This window comes from Anoplophora glabripennis, unplaced genomic scaffold (genome assembly GCF_000390285.2).
Source record: "Anoplophora glabripennis isolate ALB-LARVAE unplaced genomic scaffold, Agla_2.0 scaffold275, whole genome shotgun sequence".
NCBI classification, from domain to species: Eukaryota; Metazoa; Arthropoda; class Insecta; order Coleoptera; family Cerambycidae; genus Anoplophora; species Anoplophora glabripennis.
Window position 1 is genome coordinate 12,154 of NW_019416374.1, and position 20,169 is coordinate 32,322.

General features: G+C 32.2%; 1 protein-coding gene across 1 annotated transcript in view; it reads right to left on the minus strand.

Annotated features, from left to right (window-relative positions):
* LOC108908430 (putative uncharacterized protein DDB_G0282133) overlaps positions 1 to 20,169 on the minus strand; it is a 135,483-nt gene that overhangs the window by 5,864 nt on the left and 109,450 nt on the right. The window contains exons 5-6 of the mRNA XM_018712466.1: positions 14,167 to 14,345; positions 6,559 to 6,707 (exon numbers count right to left, since the gene is read on the minus strand). Coding sequence (XP_018567982.1) covers positions 6,559 to 6,707; positions 14,167 to 14,345 — 328 coding nt within the window. The remainder of the gene's footprint in view (positions 1 to 6,558; positions 6,708 to 14,166; positions 14,346 to 20,169) is intronic.

The window sequence follows — 20,169 nt, forward strand, 5'->3', positions numbered from 1 at the left end:
TCATGACCCCCGATACTGTACTGCCTCAGCCCGAACCAGATTCAGACGTTTTTTCTCGAAAAATTCATCTTCAGTGTATTCGTTCGTAATTTATCTAAATTATTTATTTATATTTCTATGTTTATTGAATTATCGTACACTGTACGTGTCGTTAGACCCTGTGAAATCCATCTAGTTATTTAAACTTACCACCACGCGTTATAATAAAACATTTATTATTATTAACTATTATTATTACTTGGTCATACATAACTCAATAAGTTGTTGCGTCAAAATTAAAACATAATTACAATTTTAATTTTATTATGACAAATTAATCCTTAAAAATGAATATGAACAACCAAAAACGCCAACTGAATATTATTCATTAAAAAAATTCAGTAAATGTTCATAATAGCTATTTATGATATCTATTTATGATATACGTGTTAAAAGTAAGATTTTATTTTGTGAGTGAAGATGATTAAAAAACGAGCGTAGCGAGTTTTTTAACTTCACGAACAAAATAAAATCACTTTTAACACGTATATCATACACTATATTTTCTACAAACCTGTTAAAAGTGGGCTTTTTAATTGTCATTTTTGATGTCAAAAAATGACATTTTTAACATCAAAAATGACAATTAAAAAGCCCACTTTTAAACAGTTTTGTAGAAAAAAACATTTTCGTTTTGGCAAAGGTTGAAAATGAAGATCAGCTTAATAATATCGGAATTTATTATATCTGTAACCGCAACTGTGAAAGAGCATGTCAAATGTATTTGTATGAATATCCTGAAAAAAATAGATCGGAATTTGTTTGAATTTTGAGCACTCGAGAAGCTTAGAAATAACTATGGACACGGGAATAAAACTATAATTATGTTTTATTTTAAAGCGTGGCGTGGTGGTAATAGTTTAAATAACTAGATGGATTTCACAGGGTCTAACGGCACTTACAGTGTACGATAACTCAATATACAAAGAAATCTAAATAAACAAATTTAATAAATTTGGAACGAATATATTGAAGATTAATTTTTCGAGACAAATCGTCTGAATCCTCTGGCTGAGGCAGTATAGTATTGGGGGTCATGAAGGCTTGCAAAAAATTAATAAAATTTCTAGGGTCGTACTGAAGTATGTAACATTCGTTAGGTGACACCCTGTGTAAAAGGTCATCTTAATTGTTGATGCAGCATTCTGAAAATAGAAGACAATCTAATCTCTATAATAATTATATTAGATAGAAATTTTTAGAACTAATGTGAATTAATTTTAGAATAGGTGACTTAACACATTGGCAATGTAAAACTATACAAAAAATTGACATACCACCTTCGATATCTTATAGATACAAATAAATAAAACTCCACTCACTATGCATTTAGTAGTTTCCAAATTCTTAACTGTATGTATCACTTTGTTTCTGGCAAACGTTCATCGCTCGAATATGTTTTAAATAAACCGTTCGATATACTGTTTCCAAATACAAAATAACAGCAAAACCAATTAGAAACTACATGCTTTCCACGGTTCATTCAGTACCGGAACCTAATAATTCATCGACTGCTACCTTCCGTAAACAAATTGAAAATTTGTATATATTTAGAATGGTTTAGTATATGTATATCGGACATGGATCTAGTATTAATTAATTATGTAACTCCGATAGATATAAGATGGTATTAGAAACTGCTTGCAAAACGGAACTTCCCAACTACAAAAAGAAAACTATAAAGGTTAAAAGCTAATTGTTTTGTTAAACGGAAAACGTATGTGCTTATGTAATTCTTTAAATTTTAAGCAGTGCTAATTACAAATGTTCAAAGACGAAATAATAATACATTATATGTATATGTCATCCGAATATGTAACTGTTAGGTATATTTGATAATGTTAGTAAAAAAAACATATCGTTTTTAAAACGAAAGTAAAAACTTCTGAAACGTTAACGTGTAGCGTGGAAAGTTATTTCGTGATGTCCTTTTACTTAGAAATTGAAACATCGTTTCGTCTAACAAATTCGTATAGATTCGTATACGTATTTATAGTGAAAATTGTACCACCGTTTCTTTTATAACATTTGGGATTTTTGCGACCAAGAACGAACTAATCACCCTGGGCACATGTAAACTATATGGGTGTGCAATACAGAGAACTTTAAAAATGTGATAAAACATATACAGGATGTTTTAAAACATATGTCGGGAAATAACGGATGTGATTCTTTGGCTCATTCTAAGAAAAAATGTTTTTATTAACATAGGTCCGCAAACACACCGTTTTCGAGATATAGGGTGTCACAGAAAAATGTTTTTACAGTTATTTCAAGAAATTTCAGGAACCTTTGAGATACAGAACTCAAATTTTGTACACGTAATACCATTAATATTAGCTACTTTCGACTGCTAATCCAATATTTATTCATATGACAGTGGCGGAGATTTTAGGATTGCGTGAGGTTCTTTTGCTCCTAATTTTTACGACTCTTGGAAAATTGAAAGCAAAAGCTCTAACTCGAACCGTTTTCAAGATAATCTCTTTTTGTCATCCCATATCTCGAAAACGGTGCGTTTGCGGACCCTTGTTAATATAAACTTTTTTTCTGAGAATGAGACAAAGAATCACACCCTTAATTTTTTGACGTACGTTTTGAAACACCCTGTATGTAGCTTTATGAAAGAGAACGATGCTAGAAGCTGCAAGTGAAAGAAAATGTTATATAATCTTTTTATTAGGATTACGTATTAAGTAGATGCCACGTGATCAGTAATTTTGTTTGTTTAAATTTCGGGAAAATAAATTTTTTTTAAAACGATGAGATCACATTAAAACGCAACATTCTGTTGCACCGACTGGTGTAATTTTTCACGAAATTCTATTCAACCAATCAGCGATCGTATTATCTCGAGTGCAGACGTAACGGTTTGTCATGGTTCACTGTAAAGGAGTCATTAATTTTGGTGATGTCAAGATTTAGGTACTTTTCGTTACCAATACCAACTGTGCAATATTGGGTTGCCTAAGCTCGCCGATCAAGTGGCTTGTAAACACTTATGAAGGCTCTGTAGCAGAGCTGGGTAATTACTTGTAATTTACAAATAGTTACAATTACAAATTACTTTTTTAAAAAAAAGGAACTAATTACAATTACAAAGTATATTCTTTAAAAAAGGAATTATATTAATTTAATTACAGTTACATGGAAAATGGATTTAGCAATTACTTTTCTAATTTCTTTTCTAATTACTTTTATGATAAAGTAAATTATAGTGACCAAACAGAGAAAAAGGAAAAAGTTAAATTAAAAATTTAAATTAAAAGTGTTGTGTAATATTGCGTTTTATTATTTATTAGAATTGATACTAAAATGAAAAGATTATTCTTATTCATTTAATGATATAGAATTTTTATATTTTTATTCCTAATCTAATAATTTAAACTAGTTCAGTTCATACTATAATTTTATATTATTGGTCAGGTAATTAATTCAACCAGATGCTCTTTTTTTGGTTGTTAGTACATTTGCAAAATATAGAATACAGTAGTTTTGGGTAGACTGGAAAGCAATAATTATTATAAAAAAAATTACGAATCGAACAAGTACGAGTGAAAGGATGAGTAACCGAACCAGAAGTTTTCTCAACTCAAAATAAGAGCAGTAACTCATAGATACATAATATATATTTTTATAAAACTTGATGCAATAGACAACATATTTTTACTTCGTTTTTTTGCTAAATTAATAATAATTATAATAAAATAAAATGTACTCTGTTAATTCTGAGGTTAATTCACCAAATCACTTTTTATTGTTCACGCGGCACAAGGCTTTCCTCAAATGAAATAATAGAAGTCTGCAAGTCTGTACGCAATTACGCAATACGCATGATCTTAAAAGTAATTATAATTATTAGAAAAAGTAATTGTAATTGGAAAAAGTATTTGTACTTATAGAAGTAATTTGTAATTCGATAGTTCAAATAATATAAATACAAATTACAATTCCTATAACAATTTTACTCCAATTACAATTCCAAATTACTTTAATAAAAAAAAGTACATAAATACAATTACAATTACAGGAAAAAAAGGGAATTGTAATTGCTAATTACTTTTTCACCAGGAATTACCCAGCTCTGCTCTGTAGAATACTGATGTATAGATCGCAATGTAACTATTTTGTTTGCGTAGTTAGAATTTGTCGGCTTTTTACTTTTACCGGTGGGACATCTATTTCAAAGCAACGGAACTTAATATCAAATACAAAATTTCAATGAACATTTCTTGATAGTCTGAGTAAGAAAATATTAGACAAAACTCGAATGAAATTTTCATCAGTACATTTATTAAAACACAACAAATTAAATAATAAACTTAGTTAATTCTTTGGAAGAAATATTGTTGAAAATAGTAAAAGTAATATTGACACATTTCTTGTTTTGTAAAGAATGGCACGGGTTTTATTACCTTTAACGCTTTTTATCTGGTACAGGGTGAATTTTTTAACATGAAACTATCAAATATCTCATTTAATCATTCCACGGAGGGAATACATTAGTGCTAAAAAATCCCCTTCCTCTTTCTTTGTAAGTGAAGCGGGGGGGTAATTTCGAAATCTTAAATAGAAACCTCCATTTTTTATTGAAGTAATCGACGAAATTCACAACAAAAAGTACTACGTTTTATGTACTTATTTGGAATATTCGTATCAAATAAGTTTATTCATTTTGCAAATTTCGAATAACTGGGTAATTAGTACCTGTAGAAATGTAAATGGCTGGTTATCTACGGGGTGCTTCATTAACGCGGGTCCCTTCCGCTCTCACGTATCAGGGTACTTCGCCTTTCACTTTTCAGTGTGCTTGATTTACATGAGTCTCCTCTCCTGATCATCTTTCAATTAAAGTAAGTGCTCAACATGATAGTCTTCAACTTCAATGCACTTTAATTAATCTGCATGTCAAATGACTGTAGGTACACAACTACTTGAATTTCGATACTAGCTTTTCTGATTCGCTCAATCATATTCTCACGTATTATTGGTTCTTGTTTGCAAACTTTGTCTTTCAGATAGCCCCACAAAAAGAAATTTGGCGGAGTAAAATCTACAAATCTAGTAAACCAATTTATCGAACCAGCTCTACCAATCCAGCAATCATTGAAATGGCACCATCACGAGGTAGGTACTTCACGTGCTACCACCGAATGTTGGGCTGGACAACCATCATGTTGAAACCAAATGTTCTGTCACACTTCATTTTCCAGATCCTATGGATAGATTCTCAGTAAGAAAAATCGAAAAAAAAAATGAATTTCCTCAATGACAGCGCCGAAGAATCGAAAAAATGTTTCAGACAAATCCAACGTAATTTTAGCCGTAGAATTCGAATTTGTAATAAAAAATGGGGGTTCCTATTTAAGATTTCAATGTTACTCCCCACCTACAAGTAGAGGGGAGAGGGACTAATTTTAGCACAATTATATTTCATCCGTGGAATGATTTAATTTTGATTATGGACGTTTTTTGTAGATTGCTTCGAGATATTTTAAAGTGTCAGGTAAAAAATCACGCTATATATACAATGATTAATCTTTTTATGAATTTTACAATTGAATTGGCATGTACAAATAAATAAACATGGTCCTTTAATTCCAGATAGTAGGACTTTGTTGGTTGATATTTCAATTTCTTGTATGTAATTATAATCACCACCATTGTAAAAAAAAACAATTTGATATTTTCAAAATTGTTATTAAGTCAGCGATGTTGAGTAATTTTTAAATACCTTGTATATGAATCACCATTTTAAGGATAATTTTTTAACATACTTGTCTTTAAAAACGGAATGAAATTTAAAAATATAGTACATACACTACATTCAGACAGCGCAAATGTCCTTTTACATATTAATCGCGTTGATTCTCATTAGGGCTCCCTTTATCTTCTTTTAAAGAAATACTAATAATTTAATAATAGCAATTATTTTGAGCGTATGTCCAAAGAAAACTGCAAATGGAAATACTAATCCGCGTAATCAATTTGCATTCTAAGAATATTTAAATTGTTGAATAAGTTCATGTACAACTAATTACTTAATGAACCATGATGATGTTATGACATTATAATAACTAATAATAAGGATCTGCATCGACATACATAAAGGAAAATTTTATATATTCTGTTTAAACAAGGTGTATCTAAAACCAAAGTATTTACCAAATTGTTGTGGTATGTATTGTATGTACATCTCAAAGGAATATAAATAATACATATAGACGTACATTTAGTAACCAAAAATTAAATCAGATTAAAACAATTTACAGCATGCAATATGTTGTACAATATCTGAACAGCTAATAAAAATTTTTGACTTTATTAAAAAAATACCAGAATATATTTGAATTGAGATATGGTCCAACTTATGCACTTTAGCTAATTTACAAAAATATACTTACTAAAATATTGTTAACATTTGCATGTTTAGAACCACAATGTATTCAAAGCAAAATAAATAATAGATGGAAATATTAAATCCGCCATAAAGAAAATATTGGATGTGACATAACTTACCAGTCAGGGCCGAGAGTGACTGTCTTTGATTGGTTGACTCGAACAAGTCTTTTACTCTGTTATAAATGACCTCCTGAGGGTTGTGTAAATAAAAGGATTCTCCATTGACACTTCCACCACTTGAACTGCTTCCGGAGCTGCTAGAAGCACTAAAAATTATATATATGTTAAATATAATAATATTAAGTTTTATATTTTACATGTAATATTAAATCTATTAATATTTAAATGCACAGGTTGTTCGGAATCGGGGCGATGCTTCGAGATGCTTCGAATGTAGTTTTCTAAGATGAAAATAAACCACTTTAAATAAAATTTCCCCAGTACAATATTCCTTCCTTAAAAGTTTTTAGCTTTCAAAAAATATGTTTTATCCCTTTTTTAACCGTTTAATGTAACTCTGTCATTTCCTTAAGGATTCTAAGAACACCTTAAACAATGTTTTATTTTTTGGAAAATCTTTTTTTCTAAGTTGAGGTTTTGAGAAAATACAAATGTTTTTGAAATACCACTATATTTACTTAAACTAACTTAAAAAGTGTTATTGGTGAATGTTCCCAAATCCACTGTTTCGGAGAAAAATGGATTTCAGTTTTTATTGCAGTTATTTTGCTAAATTAATAGATATTTTTCACGATTTTGACTGCTTTTATTAAAAAGTCACTTTATATTGAGATATGACTCTTTGAATATAGTACCGTAAGTAGGTACCTACTTATTACATTCAAATCGAGATGATTTAGTCTAAAACGTAAAAATATTTATTTGCAAATTTAGCAAAAAGATGAAGTTTATTCGGATTAGAAAAGCTACAAATACTCGGCTGATAATCCAAAACTGACGACTCAAATAAAACACTGAAAATCCACTTTTCTCTGGAAAAGGTCATTTTATGCCACGTAATTAAAGTAATTAAAGAGCAGTTTAAAAAGTTACCGGCGTTTTCTCAATATCTCTAGTAAAAGAAATATGACAAAAAAACGGGAGACTGTTTAAAATGTACTTAACTATTCCAAAAACTTAACGTAGTTCTTAAAAAAGTGAAATAAAAAAATTTCTTGCGGAACAATAACTTTTTAGGGAAATTGTAGTATTGTACTATACTCCGCTGTCGAAATTATAGAGAGTGACTCATCGCTAGCTTTTGGACTAGTAAGGGGGATGAAGCGTGCCGGGAACGAAAATTCATTGGCGTGTCTGCGTAAAAGGCAACAAGATATAGAAAATGTTGAAAAAAGATGATAAAACATAACATCTAATATTTTTTTACTGTTTGCTATAACCGGCACTTTGATTCATTTTAATTATTACAGCATTTTAAAACGTCCCAGTTGTGTTTTTTTAATTTATAAATTTATTATAGCCATGGAATTAGACCCCTCGCCTACGCTTATGCTATGGCGTTCCTCAGGACGGGTAAATCAAGTCCGTTTACACCCACTAAAAAAACATATCCCTATTCCCTACCAAGTGCAAAAGACAGAGATAGAAAATAGATCGACGTTCAGTGTAACTCGGTCTATAGAAGATTATATCGATGTGCTTAGCGAGCGTCACAAAGATAAATAATATTGAACCGTATAAAAATCATTTTATATTTTATACGCATTATGGTAATAGTGTTTTTATATTATGTCTGAGTCACTCTCTATAATTTCGACCGCGGAGTATATATAAGGTAACTTGATTTAAATTGGTTTATTTTTACCCAAGTAATATAGACCATTTGCTTCTGAACATCCTCTATGTTAATATACATTTTTATGAAACCAAATGAAAAAATAAATTCTAAAATTGCAGAAATAGATTAGTTAATGTATCCTGGCTGAAGTTTGTGTTTATCTTTGTCCAAAGTAGGATTGCAATATTTTATGAGAGGTACGTATTACTTTAATTAGTACAATTAATTCAATTATTTATTAGCTTATGTATGTTGTGTAATTATTTCTTTGCTATACCTAGATATTTAATATCAAAGAACTCCAATATAATGGTTGTACCAAAAGAAGCGCAAGATTTCATATGAGGAAAAAAAGGTTTTACTCGTATTAATTAAAAATTTGGTAAAGTTTTTACGTTTTTAAAGGGTAGACATTGCCATTAAATATGAAAGAGGATATCGGACACATGTCCACCGCGACTTATTTGGCATACTCGACTTCTTTCAAGGAAATTATGTATCGCGCTTTTGTATACCTGCGGTTGAATTTCGTTGATAACTTGTCACTTCACTGTTACGTGAGATCCATTAAATTTCTGCCATAACAAGTGGATAGTTTCACGTGCCGTATGGCAAGTGGCATCATGCTGTTGGAACCACATGCCATCAAAATCCATACCATCCAAGTGAGGCGACATAAAGTTCCGTAGCATATCTCGATATCGTTCTCTATTGACAGTCACTGAGTTTCCAGACCCTATTTCAAAAAACAACAGACCAATCACACCATCAGCGAGAAATCCACATCACACTGACACTATTTGGTTAAACAGTGTACGTTCTTGAATGGCCCGAGGATTGTCTCTGCTGAAAATTCGACAGATTTACTTGTTCACATCGCTAAGGACGTTTTTTTAGTAAAATCATCGTCCACTTGTTGATTCTCCAGCATCCAATCAACGAATGTCCGCCGCATACAATGGTCGTCTGATTTCAATTTCTGGATTATCTGAATCTTGAATGGATGTAGATGCAGATCTTTTCATAAAATCTGTTGCATTGTGCTTTTTGAAATGTTTAATTACAGTGACCGACGACACACTGAGGTTACGGAAATTTCTGCCACACTATCACTCACCGTAGCAATATTTTCGGTTGAACGGCCAGTACGAGGTCGACCTGTTTTTTATTCTATGTAACCGAACCTGTTTATTCAAATTTGGCAATTAATCTTTTCACAATTGTTTCATTCAGGGCGTTCCTTCTACCGAAAATTCCACGCAAATTGTACTCAGTCTCAGCTACATACTCTCCGTAATAAATGTAATGAATTTTCACAAACTTCATTCGTTCATCCGTCGTATAGCATTCCATTTGGTCTAACCGCAACTTGTATACTACAACATATGACCCTGAACAATGCTACCAACTATTCGGAATGAAAATGACGCACAATTCAAATTCTGCGCTACTTTTGGAACACCCTTTATAAGTNAAATGAAAAAATAAATTCTAAAATTGCAGAAATAGATTAGTTAATGTATCCTGGCTGAAGTTTGTGTTTATCTTTGTCCAAAGTAGGATTGCAATATTTTATGAGAGGTACGTATTACTTTAATTAGTACAATTAATTCAATTATTTATTAGCTTATGTATGTTGTGTAATTATTTCTTTGCTATACCTAGATATTTAATATCAAAGAACTCCAATATAATGGGTGTACCAAAAGGAGCGCAAGATTTCATATGAGGAAAAAAAGGTTTTACTCGTATTAATTAAAAATTTGGTAAAGTTTGCCATTAAATATGAAAGAGGATATCGGACACATGTCCACCGCGACTTATTTGGCATACTTGACTTCTTTCAAGGAAATTATGTATCGCGCTTTCGTATACCTGCGGTTGAATTTCGTTGATAACTTGTCACTTCACTGTTACGTGAGATCCATTAAATTTCTGCCATAACAAGTGGATAGTTTCACGTGCCGTATGGCAAGTGGCACCATGCTATTGGAACCACATGCCATCAAAATCCATACCATCCAAGTGAGGCCACACAAAGTTCAGTAGCATATCTCGATATCGTTCTCTATTGACAGTCACTGAGTTTCCAGACCCTATTTCAAAAAACAACAGACCAATCACACCATCAGCGAGAAATCCACATCACACTGACACTATTTGGTTAAACAGTGTACGTTCTTGAATGGCCCGAGGATTGTCTCTGCTGAAAATTCGACAGATTTACTTGTTCACATCGCTAAGGACGTTTTTTTAGTAAACTCATCGTCCACTTGTTGATTCTCCAGCATCCAATCAACGAATGTCCGCCGCATACAATGGTCGTCTGATTTCAATTTCTGGATTATCTGAATCTTGAATGGATGTAGATGCAGATCTTTTCATAAAATCTGTTGCATTGTGCTTTTTGAAATGTTTAATTACAGTGACCGACGACACACTGAGGTTACGGAAATTTCTGCCACACTATCACTCACCGTAGCAATATTTTCGGTTGAACGGCCAGTACGAGGTCGACCTGTTTTTTATTCTATGTAACCGAACCTGTTTATTCAAATTTGGCAATTAATCTTTTCACAATTGTTTCATTCAAGGCGTTCCTTCTACCGAAAATTCCACGCAAATTGTGCTCAGTCTCAGCTACATACTCTCCGTAATAAATGTAATGAATTTTCACAAACTTCATTCGTTCATCCGTCATATAGAATTCCATTTGGTCTAACCGCAACTTGTATACTACAACATATGACCCTGAACAATGCTACCAACTCTTCGGAATGAAAATGACGCACAATTCAAATTCTGCGCTACTTTTGGAACACCCTTTATAAGTAGATGACAATTTTTAAAATTATTTTTAATTAAGTTAATAATGTGTACGGAGTCAAATATACAACATTTAAAAACAGTGACCAAAAGAAGAAAATAAGCCTTTTGAGGCCGTTTTAAATTTCTACTTCGTTTAGAACCTGTTTGTTATTTTTCTGAACTATTTGAATTTAACTACACAATAAAATTAAATTTGAAAAAATATTTGTATTTCATGAAGTAAATAATAACAGTGAGCTCAGTTTTTTTTGTTAAATATCCGCATCTTAATCAACATAACGTAGAATCAATCATCCATTAATTTACATAAAGTTAACGTAAAAAGAATGGTAATAAATTGCAACATTAGTCTTCGTTAAAGAAAAAGCAGTGAAGTGAACGACAGTAATTATTTACAAGCTACCTACATTTAAAAAAATATGAACTGAAGGTTATATAGAGTATTTGTTTGTTTGTAAAAATTTAAATTTTATCATTAATTATAATTACTAAAGAAACATTAAACTGTTCAATCAGTTTTAGAATAACTATGTATACTTCAAAAAATAAAGAGAGTTCTTTTAAGCAGAAATTTTGAATTAAATGCTCAGTGAGTACATACCTAAACGAATTTGAAACGGTAGTTAAGGTAATAGGTTAATTGTATTTGAAGGCTACAGTGGCTAGGAACACTAAAGTAAAAAAAATGTAATGTACTCAAATTAAGAAATCTAAGAATCTAAGAAATCTAAGAAAGTTAGAAACGATATCTCTTCACCGTACTGTGTTTTCTTCAGGGTATGACACAACTGACAATACAGTCAAAATAAGGAAAAAGAAGTATATTTTTACCTAATTTTTTTTATCTTACGTTTCCTGAACTTTACACGCCTGTTGAATATACAGAAAATAGCGTACTATAAACATAATCACACCATTTTAGTAAATACAGGCATTAACCACAATTATTGAGTATCTTTACAAAGGTAAATCTTGCTGAAATTTTGCAGAGAGGTAGGTTTCAGCTTGCTGAACAAAAGTCTCAATGACACCAATATCAAAAAACCTCACCCAAGCGGCTTGAAATATACGAAAAAAAGTATTTCGTTGAATCTTGCTAAACACAGGTCAACATTTGATCCACAATGAAACGCCCAAAGCGGTCTGGTCCTTATAGGGTTTTTGGGGTCGCTGATTACGATGAGTAGGTCAGTTAACCCTTTAAGTAATACATGATTCTACAGCATATTCTTGTCTGAATTTTTTTACTCGGGGGTTTGCATGGTCGCTGATTGCGAATATGAAGTAAGATTTTCATAGTTTCCAAATCCAAGATGGGGGATCCAATATGGCCGATGGTCACCCCCGGTACATATTCCTCCGGAACATATTTGTGAATTTTTCCAGATTTTTCGACGATCATTTCCCTACTTGACCTTCAAAATGACCTTGGTATGACCTTAAATGACCCCTGGGAGTCGCTGCGGGGTAAAACGAACTACGGTTTCGTGATAAGGGAGCTCGAAAACATATGTATGATTTTTTTCAGATTTTTTTCTACGCTTATTTCATTTCATGACCGTCAAAAGACCTTGCCATGACCTTGAATGATCTCTGGGAGTCGCTGTGGGGTCAAACGAACTACGGTTTCGTGATTAGGGACTTCGAAAACATACATATGAATTTTTCAAATTTTTTTGACGGTTATTTCTCTACTTGACCTTCAAATGACCTTAAAATGACCTTAAAATGACCTTGAAACTGATGTGATGAAACTTAACTGAGCTACTCATCGTAATCAGCGACCCCAAAAGCCCTACAAGGGCCAGACCGCTTTGGGTGTTTCATTGTGGATCAAATGTTGACCTGTGTTTAGCAAGATTCAACAAAATACGTTTTTTCGTATATTTCAATTCGCACAGTGGCCTTGGGTGAGGTTTTTTGATCTTGGTGTCATTTAGACTTTTGTTCAGCAAGCTGAAACCTACATCTCTGCAAAATTTCAGCAAGATTTACCGAAAGACCATTTTCCATATATTTTGTGCGGGGTCCTTTGCTGGACAAAACAGGAAAGGTACATTTTCTGATGTTTGCATGTTCTCCTTGATATTTCAATGCGAAAAATTAAAGGAAGTTGCTCTAGTTTAGCGTTACACTTCCTCACTTCCCGGATGGATCTGCATCAAAAGCCACCATTTATGTTACAAATAACATCACATAATTCTTTTGAAAGATAATTTATATTATTTTTCTTGTTTTTAAAACTTGTAGTCGCGCTTCAAAATTGCACTGAAGATGTAGAATTAGTAACGTTAATGTTACCAGATTAATAGCTTAATTAAATCAGATCTTTGCATTATTTGTCAAACAAATTTTAATTTTAATTATTGTAATATTGCAAATTTTCATTAAATTGTTAATGTTTCGTTTAGTTTTCATCGTTTCTTTGGTCTAGAAATGAAGAGTATGCGTCAAGATCGTGTATTAAACGCCTGTAAGAAGGCAACCGCTCTCTTACATACATGGCGGCGCACCCTTCTGAACGTTCAATCGCTATTTGTTTATAGCTTCAAATAACAGTGGAAAAAACAAATTTTCACACTGCAATTACTCATAATTTGTAGTATTTAACGTGAACTTTCAAACGCCGTCAGCAGAATTATAAAATACCTATTCAATCAAAAGTTATTAACAATTGAATATTGCATTGTATTTTTCGAGTTTTTAACGGCGTTTATCTCGAAAACTATGCGTTTAACAAAATAATTGCAAGATACATTTTCTTCTTAAAATGGGAAAATGCTTTTTGTTTAGCCAAAAACTAACTTCTCAGTATTTTGAAAGTTTTTTGTTAATAAAAAACTTCGACATCCGGGCAAACTTCTACCCAAAAAATTCGTGTTCTGCAGCTCAAAATACACAAAAAACAATTGGGTAACTCCATCTAAATGAAGGAGGCAATTGGGACCTCCCCTAGCTACAAGACTAGTATGTCAATAACAGGATATTTTAAGAAAAATGTTTATATACAAATAAAAATCTTGAGAGATCTTCTCAGAATTTCAAAATACTCAAGGAAATGCTCTGTACCGTAATCTACAATAATTGTTAATATTTACCTATGCCTGTGGGAATTCATGGGGTTAACGTAGAGTCCATTTTCTGGGGCGTGGGCTGCTTCAAGGGATCTGTCACTCAGTGGTGGATGCAGATAGAAAGGTTCCAGGTTGTGATTGCTGCCGGTGTTACTAATTTGCTTTGGTTTACAGTTAGAGCAGTCGCTTGCCACACTATTACCCTGAAATGTAATCGTTCGTCATGCAGAAAGTAAATAAATAAAAAATTTATAGTATATTTTTTATAGTGTATTTCTAGAAGTAGGTACTGTAAATTAGCACAAACCTGACGACATTCTAAGAATACCCGTACATGTGCAATTTCTTTGAAAAAATAAATCAATATAAATTTTAAATATCAAGGAAGATATTTTATAGGTATAAATATTAATAACGACAAATCTTTTTTATTTATTAATATCCTGTGAACACAAGATAGATGTTGATTTCCAAAAAGCTTTCGATAATGTACCTATCCCATGATGTACTAAAAGTATTAACATAATATTTAAAAGATCGCCCATTCATTTGATGCTTAATATGAAGCACCGCAAGGTTCTAACTTAGGGGATGTATTATTTTCATATTTTATTAATGATTTACCAAAGGTAACAGGCTAATTGTTTATTGCTAGCGGATAATTTGTAATTCATTAAACAAATGATTCTGTTTTCTCTATATTCAAATTTAATGTTGTCTGTTTGTATTTACGATTAAGACTATCTCCTAGACTATTTACGATTAAGACTATTTCCTTGGCTTTTTTAGTGGCGTTTAATCAATTTTGCTTCATTTAAGTACATATAATGTTCATTTTTTTATTCTTTATCCTTCTAAGTTTCCTCCTTCTGCAATATTCTGTTTCAATTTAGTTATTACTGTTTTGCTATTGTTATTATTTTATATATAGCTATATTTTGCGTGCCATGAGTATTGTAACATCAACGTGTATATTTAATTGTGCTTTGTAATTATTTTTATTTTATTTTTATTTTATTTTATTTTATACACCACCCAACAGGAAATTCCGTTTACAACTTCTTGTTTTGGATGAGTAAATAAATAAATTTGATTACTTTCTAAAATAAATAACTGAAGTAGCACAGTATAGAACATAAGTAAGAAATTTTCTAAATAAGAAATTCTCCGATATTTAGATTGGAAGAAGTGGGCCCATATCATGGCCCTTTGGATCACCAGCTCTGAATCTTACGGAAACTATTTTCTAGGGCTATTTGAAGGAACAAGTTTACCGTGAACCAGTTGTCAATCAAGAAGATGCTACAGCTCATATTTACGCTGTTGTGGATAAAAATATATTATAGTCCATCGTGCAAACGTTCAGCTTGAGGTAAAAGGGACCAATTCGAACATATTTTGTGACATATGCTAACAATTATATATTTTTAAATGTGAGTGATATATTTTATCCCCTTGAATCAAACCTTAAAAGCACGGGCGTCAATTTCGAGATATCCTGTATATACTGCACAATTCTTTTACAGAATTTACATATCAGTTTTGGTCAGTTTTTAAGTAGAAGGCGTGTTCTAATATTTCTTATGCATGGGTCTTCCACAATTTTTGGCGTTACAAATTTTGGAGTTACAAATTTCGGATTTAATGAAATTTAGCTATCCAAAGTCAAAAATGGAGAAAAAAATTTTATTTGAAAGAATACCTGTAGATAATTGCATAATATGCATACCAAAATGTGAGGATGCGTTACTTGGCTAGAAATAATATTGAAAAACAGTTGGTAACGACTACATCGTGCTTGATGTAAATAAGACACTAATTTAGGACAACACACTTATACTGACATACACATCAACGCTTTATGATCGTTCCAAATCACTTCAAAGTCGATTGGTAGGTTATACAGAGTATTACATAACTTATAAATTATATAATTTTCCATGTTAAACATGTAATCATCAAAGAAGTTAAAAAATATACAGGGTGTAACCAAAATGCTTGAACAAGCTTTAATAGGGGATTCTGCGACATAAATCAAGAGAAAATAAAAAATATGTGTCCGGACACGCTTCATTTTGATACACGGGATGTTCAAAATTAATGAGGAAACGTGATTTATTTTAATTCTATTCATAAGGTAATGTGGTTACCTCAATAATAATAATTTTTATTTAAAAGATAATTCGATATTTTGACTCTATTAGCAATAATTACCTAGACATGATATAAGCAGTTACTACGCTCCATGTGCAACAAATTTGTGGACAATTAAAATTGAAAGTGACACACCAAACAATAACAATCTGTGTCTTGATTTCTAACACATGGTTATAGGAACATTTTTGTTGCTTTGTTCCGTAGAATCCGCCATTAAAATGTGGCGAAGTATTTTAGTTACAACTTGTATATTTTAAGACTTTAAGACAGTAAAAATACCTATACAATATTTCGATAATCTCATGAGATAAATAGTAAAGTGCAAAATATGCATATTCCTTTTACACAGGGTGTCATCTAACGAATGTTACATACCTCAAGGGTATAATCAAGAACCCAAATGGTGTCGATTTAACCAAACTTGCTTCAACGAAAATTGTCGCAAAAAAAGTTACAGGGTGTTAAAGTTTCTATTTTATTTATCCTTAATTCAAAACCCAGTTAACGGACTTGGGCAAAATTTGCAAGCAACAGCAAAAAATATTACATAGTTTCTCTTCACGCAGTGATTATGTTCCTATTTTCGAGCATATACTCCTAGAGGCAGCCTTCAGTGCTTAGAAATCGCGACTGGCGTGCGAGAGAGAAAGGAGAATAAAAGGACATGATATGTCTCTCGCTCCGCGAGCTGATTGGTCGGGGCTTAGGTGCAGAACGATCATTGGCATGGAGGGGAGCACGCACCGACCAATCCAGCTAGCGGAAGCGAGATAGATAGCATGTCCTTTGATTGTCCTTTCTCTCTCGCACACCAGTCGCGCTTTCTCAGCACTGATGGCTGTCTCTAGGAGTATATGCTCGAAGGGGCTATTGGGTTAAATCATATTACAACCTTTTGTGAATATTCTTCTGTAACTTTTTTGTACGTTTATATTTTTACACGGAACTGTCAGAAATAGGTAGATAATTTTATTCTACACAAAAAATGTATATCTATCAAAAGTCGAAATTATGCCCGGTTATGAAGATATTACAGAAAATATTTATTAATACACCTCATATTTTTTGGGAATAAGTAGATAGGTACGTATCCATAACAGCATGACATTATTTCGACGTCACTGTCAAGTTTGTATTTTGCAAAAATTTGTTTCTAAAAATGCCTCGTCACAATGAATTTACTAATTATGAAATGAGAGACAGTGTTATATGTGCAGGAACATTATAGTAGACACGCTGCTAAGAGAACATATGAAGAACTTTATCCGAATCGCAGACAGTCTTTTCATACATTGTTTGCTTCTTTATTCACCAGATTAGGAGAAACTGGAAACTTTCGCTCTAATTCAAGAAATGGAAGGTACGTTCAAAGAAGGGTACAAGACGATGAACAAATTCTAGAAAGAGTAGAAGAAAATCTCGAAATTAGTATTCATCGTTTGTGAGCAGTCACAGAAGATTTGCGGCCATCTTCTATGACTGTTTTAACTATACTCCATACGCAGCAGTTACAATGTTTTAATTTACACCCTGTAAAAAATTTGCACATAATAGCGATCACACTTTTCTCGGGAGAATTGCCTTTACAGATGAAACTCTCACATGTGGAGCGAAGAAAATAAACACGCAACAAAAGAGGATCACTTCCAACACGAATTTTCAGTTAACGTCTGGTGCGGGATTATAGAAAATTTTAATTTTATTTTGGGGCCTATCGCTCTACCTGCAAAGTTGAACGGCCAAAATTATTTGGAATTCCTTCGGAGAACTTCCTGGGTCTCTCGAGGAAGTTCCCATTGATACTAGACAATAAACGTACAAAAAGTTACAGAAGAATATTCACAAAGGGTGGAATAGGAATATAATCACTTCATACTTCGTGAAGAGAAACTAAGCAACAGCAAATTTTCGATGATGATCTGAATGATTGCATAATTTGAGAATGTAAACGTATCAGGTATGTAGCAGATATTGGCCATTTTGCTTGACCATGACGACCGACCGGCGACGTGTTGGTATAATATTGCAGAATGCGCGTTTAGGCTTCTATAAACTATAATGAGATGACCCTAGAAATGCTTAAAGAAGTATTACTCAGTCTCAGTCAGTACCTACGTTACTGTATCGATAGATAGACCTATAACTTGAGCTGTATGCTGAATAACTAAAGTAGTTGTTTTGAATTCGGTGGTGCTTTTACAACCCTTGTCACCTTACAGATGCTTATGTTTTTTTTTTCATTATTTTTTAAACATTTCATTTTAATTTTTTTGTATACTTAGTTACAAAGGCATACAATTTTTTCTATTTTTTTTCATGTGCTTTTTGACAGAGTATTATACACCTCTGTATTTTGACCGGCTGAAGACGATGGGGTCATCAGAAAATAAAAACTTTTTATTGCACTTTCTTTTTTGAAATGCATTCTGTCAGAAATGCTGATTCTTGCATATCCCGATCTCGCCGCCGCGCTGGCCGGGCCAACTAATATAAACAAATAGGAGACCATGACCTAGACCACCACCGAGAGGAGAAACAAGGAACACTCTGACTGCAGATTTAACTACGAACAGTCGCATAATTGTCGGGCTATTAAAAACTGTAATATTAAGTGAATATAAAATTATTGGAATTCCGGATTTTATTTTAATATTTCTTACAATTCTTAGGTAGTTATGGGCATTTTAATAATGCTCAAAAATGGCTGTAACTCCACAAGGAGGTATTTTAGAGAAAAAAGTGCAGGAATAAAAAGTATTTATTTTAATCCCATTCGCGTCTGTGTACTGTGTACAAAATCTTAACTATTTTAACAAATAATCGAGATTTCCATTGATTTTAAATAATTTTTTGAGGTTAAGGAAAAATCCTGACGTGATGGAAACATTTCAGATGGCTTCATAGTCTTCAGCGGGTCAAAATACAGGGAGTATCGTATTCTGTTAAAAAGTATATGAAAAACATTTTTTTGTGTGCCTGTGTTATTAGTTACTAATTTTTTAATGAGTCCAATACTAGATGGGAATGTAGCTCGTAGAGTCCCGTAGTATTAGCAATTAGCTAGGTATATTGTCTGTGAAGTTGAATATCTTTTACTATCTTTTAATTAGCATAAATCATTTCATGTATTCCCAATTTTAGTAATCTCCACAAATTAGGTCATAAAAGTAAATTTTGTCTAGGTATTAAGACCTGATAATTCTCTCTATTTTGTTATTGTCCTTACATATTTAGTCCAGACCATGAACATTACAAAATAATTTATGTACAGTATACGGTCCTAACACCGTTACCGTACCTGATTGTACGTTGATTTCGGTCCAGTCCAGTAAAAGGGTGGCCATATTCCTGGCTGAGAAATAGTGAAATTTCTGGCGTTTTTAGGTACTGAAATCTTTAAAAGTAAAACGTATAGAACAAAAGTAAGCACAAAAATATAATCCTTGATGTTTTGTTTATTCATTACCATTTAAAATTACTCAAATAAAATAATTACTTAAAAAAAGCGTTTGTAAAACATGCGTTTGCTGTTATTCTAACCCCACATTTTAAGAATTATTTTCAGGTACTTATAAATAAAAGTAAACAATTTTATATGTAGGACTAAGCAAGTGAATGTTATAAGAATATTTACATGTGGAATTATATATAAAAAAGTTAGTATTTTCGTAGATTTCAGTACCTAAAACCTTGATGGTTTGATCGTTTTTTGCACCTGTTTATTCGTTTTACTGCGGCGTCTTTGAAAATACCCAGGTGGCATGACATAACATTCCTATTATTTGATAAGCTTTAGATTATTCAGTTATTAAATGTTTGAAATTATTTGTCTTTGCGGAAAACACTATTTAAAGAATATGGGGCCCTTAA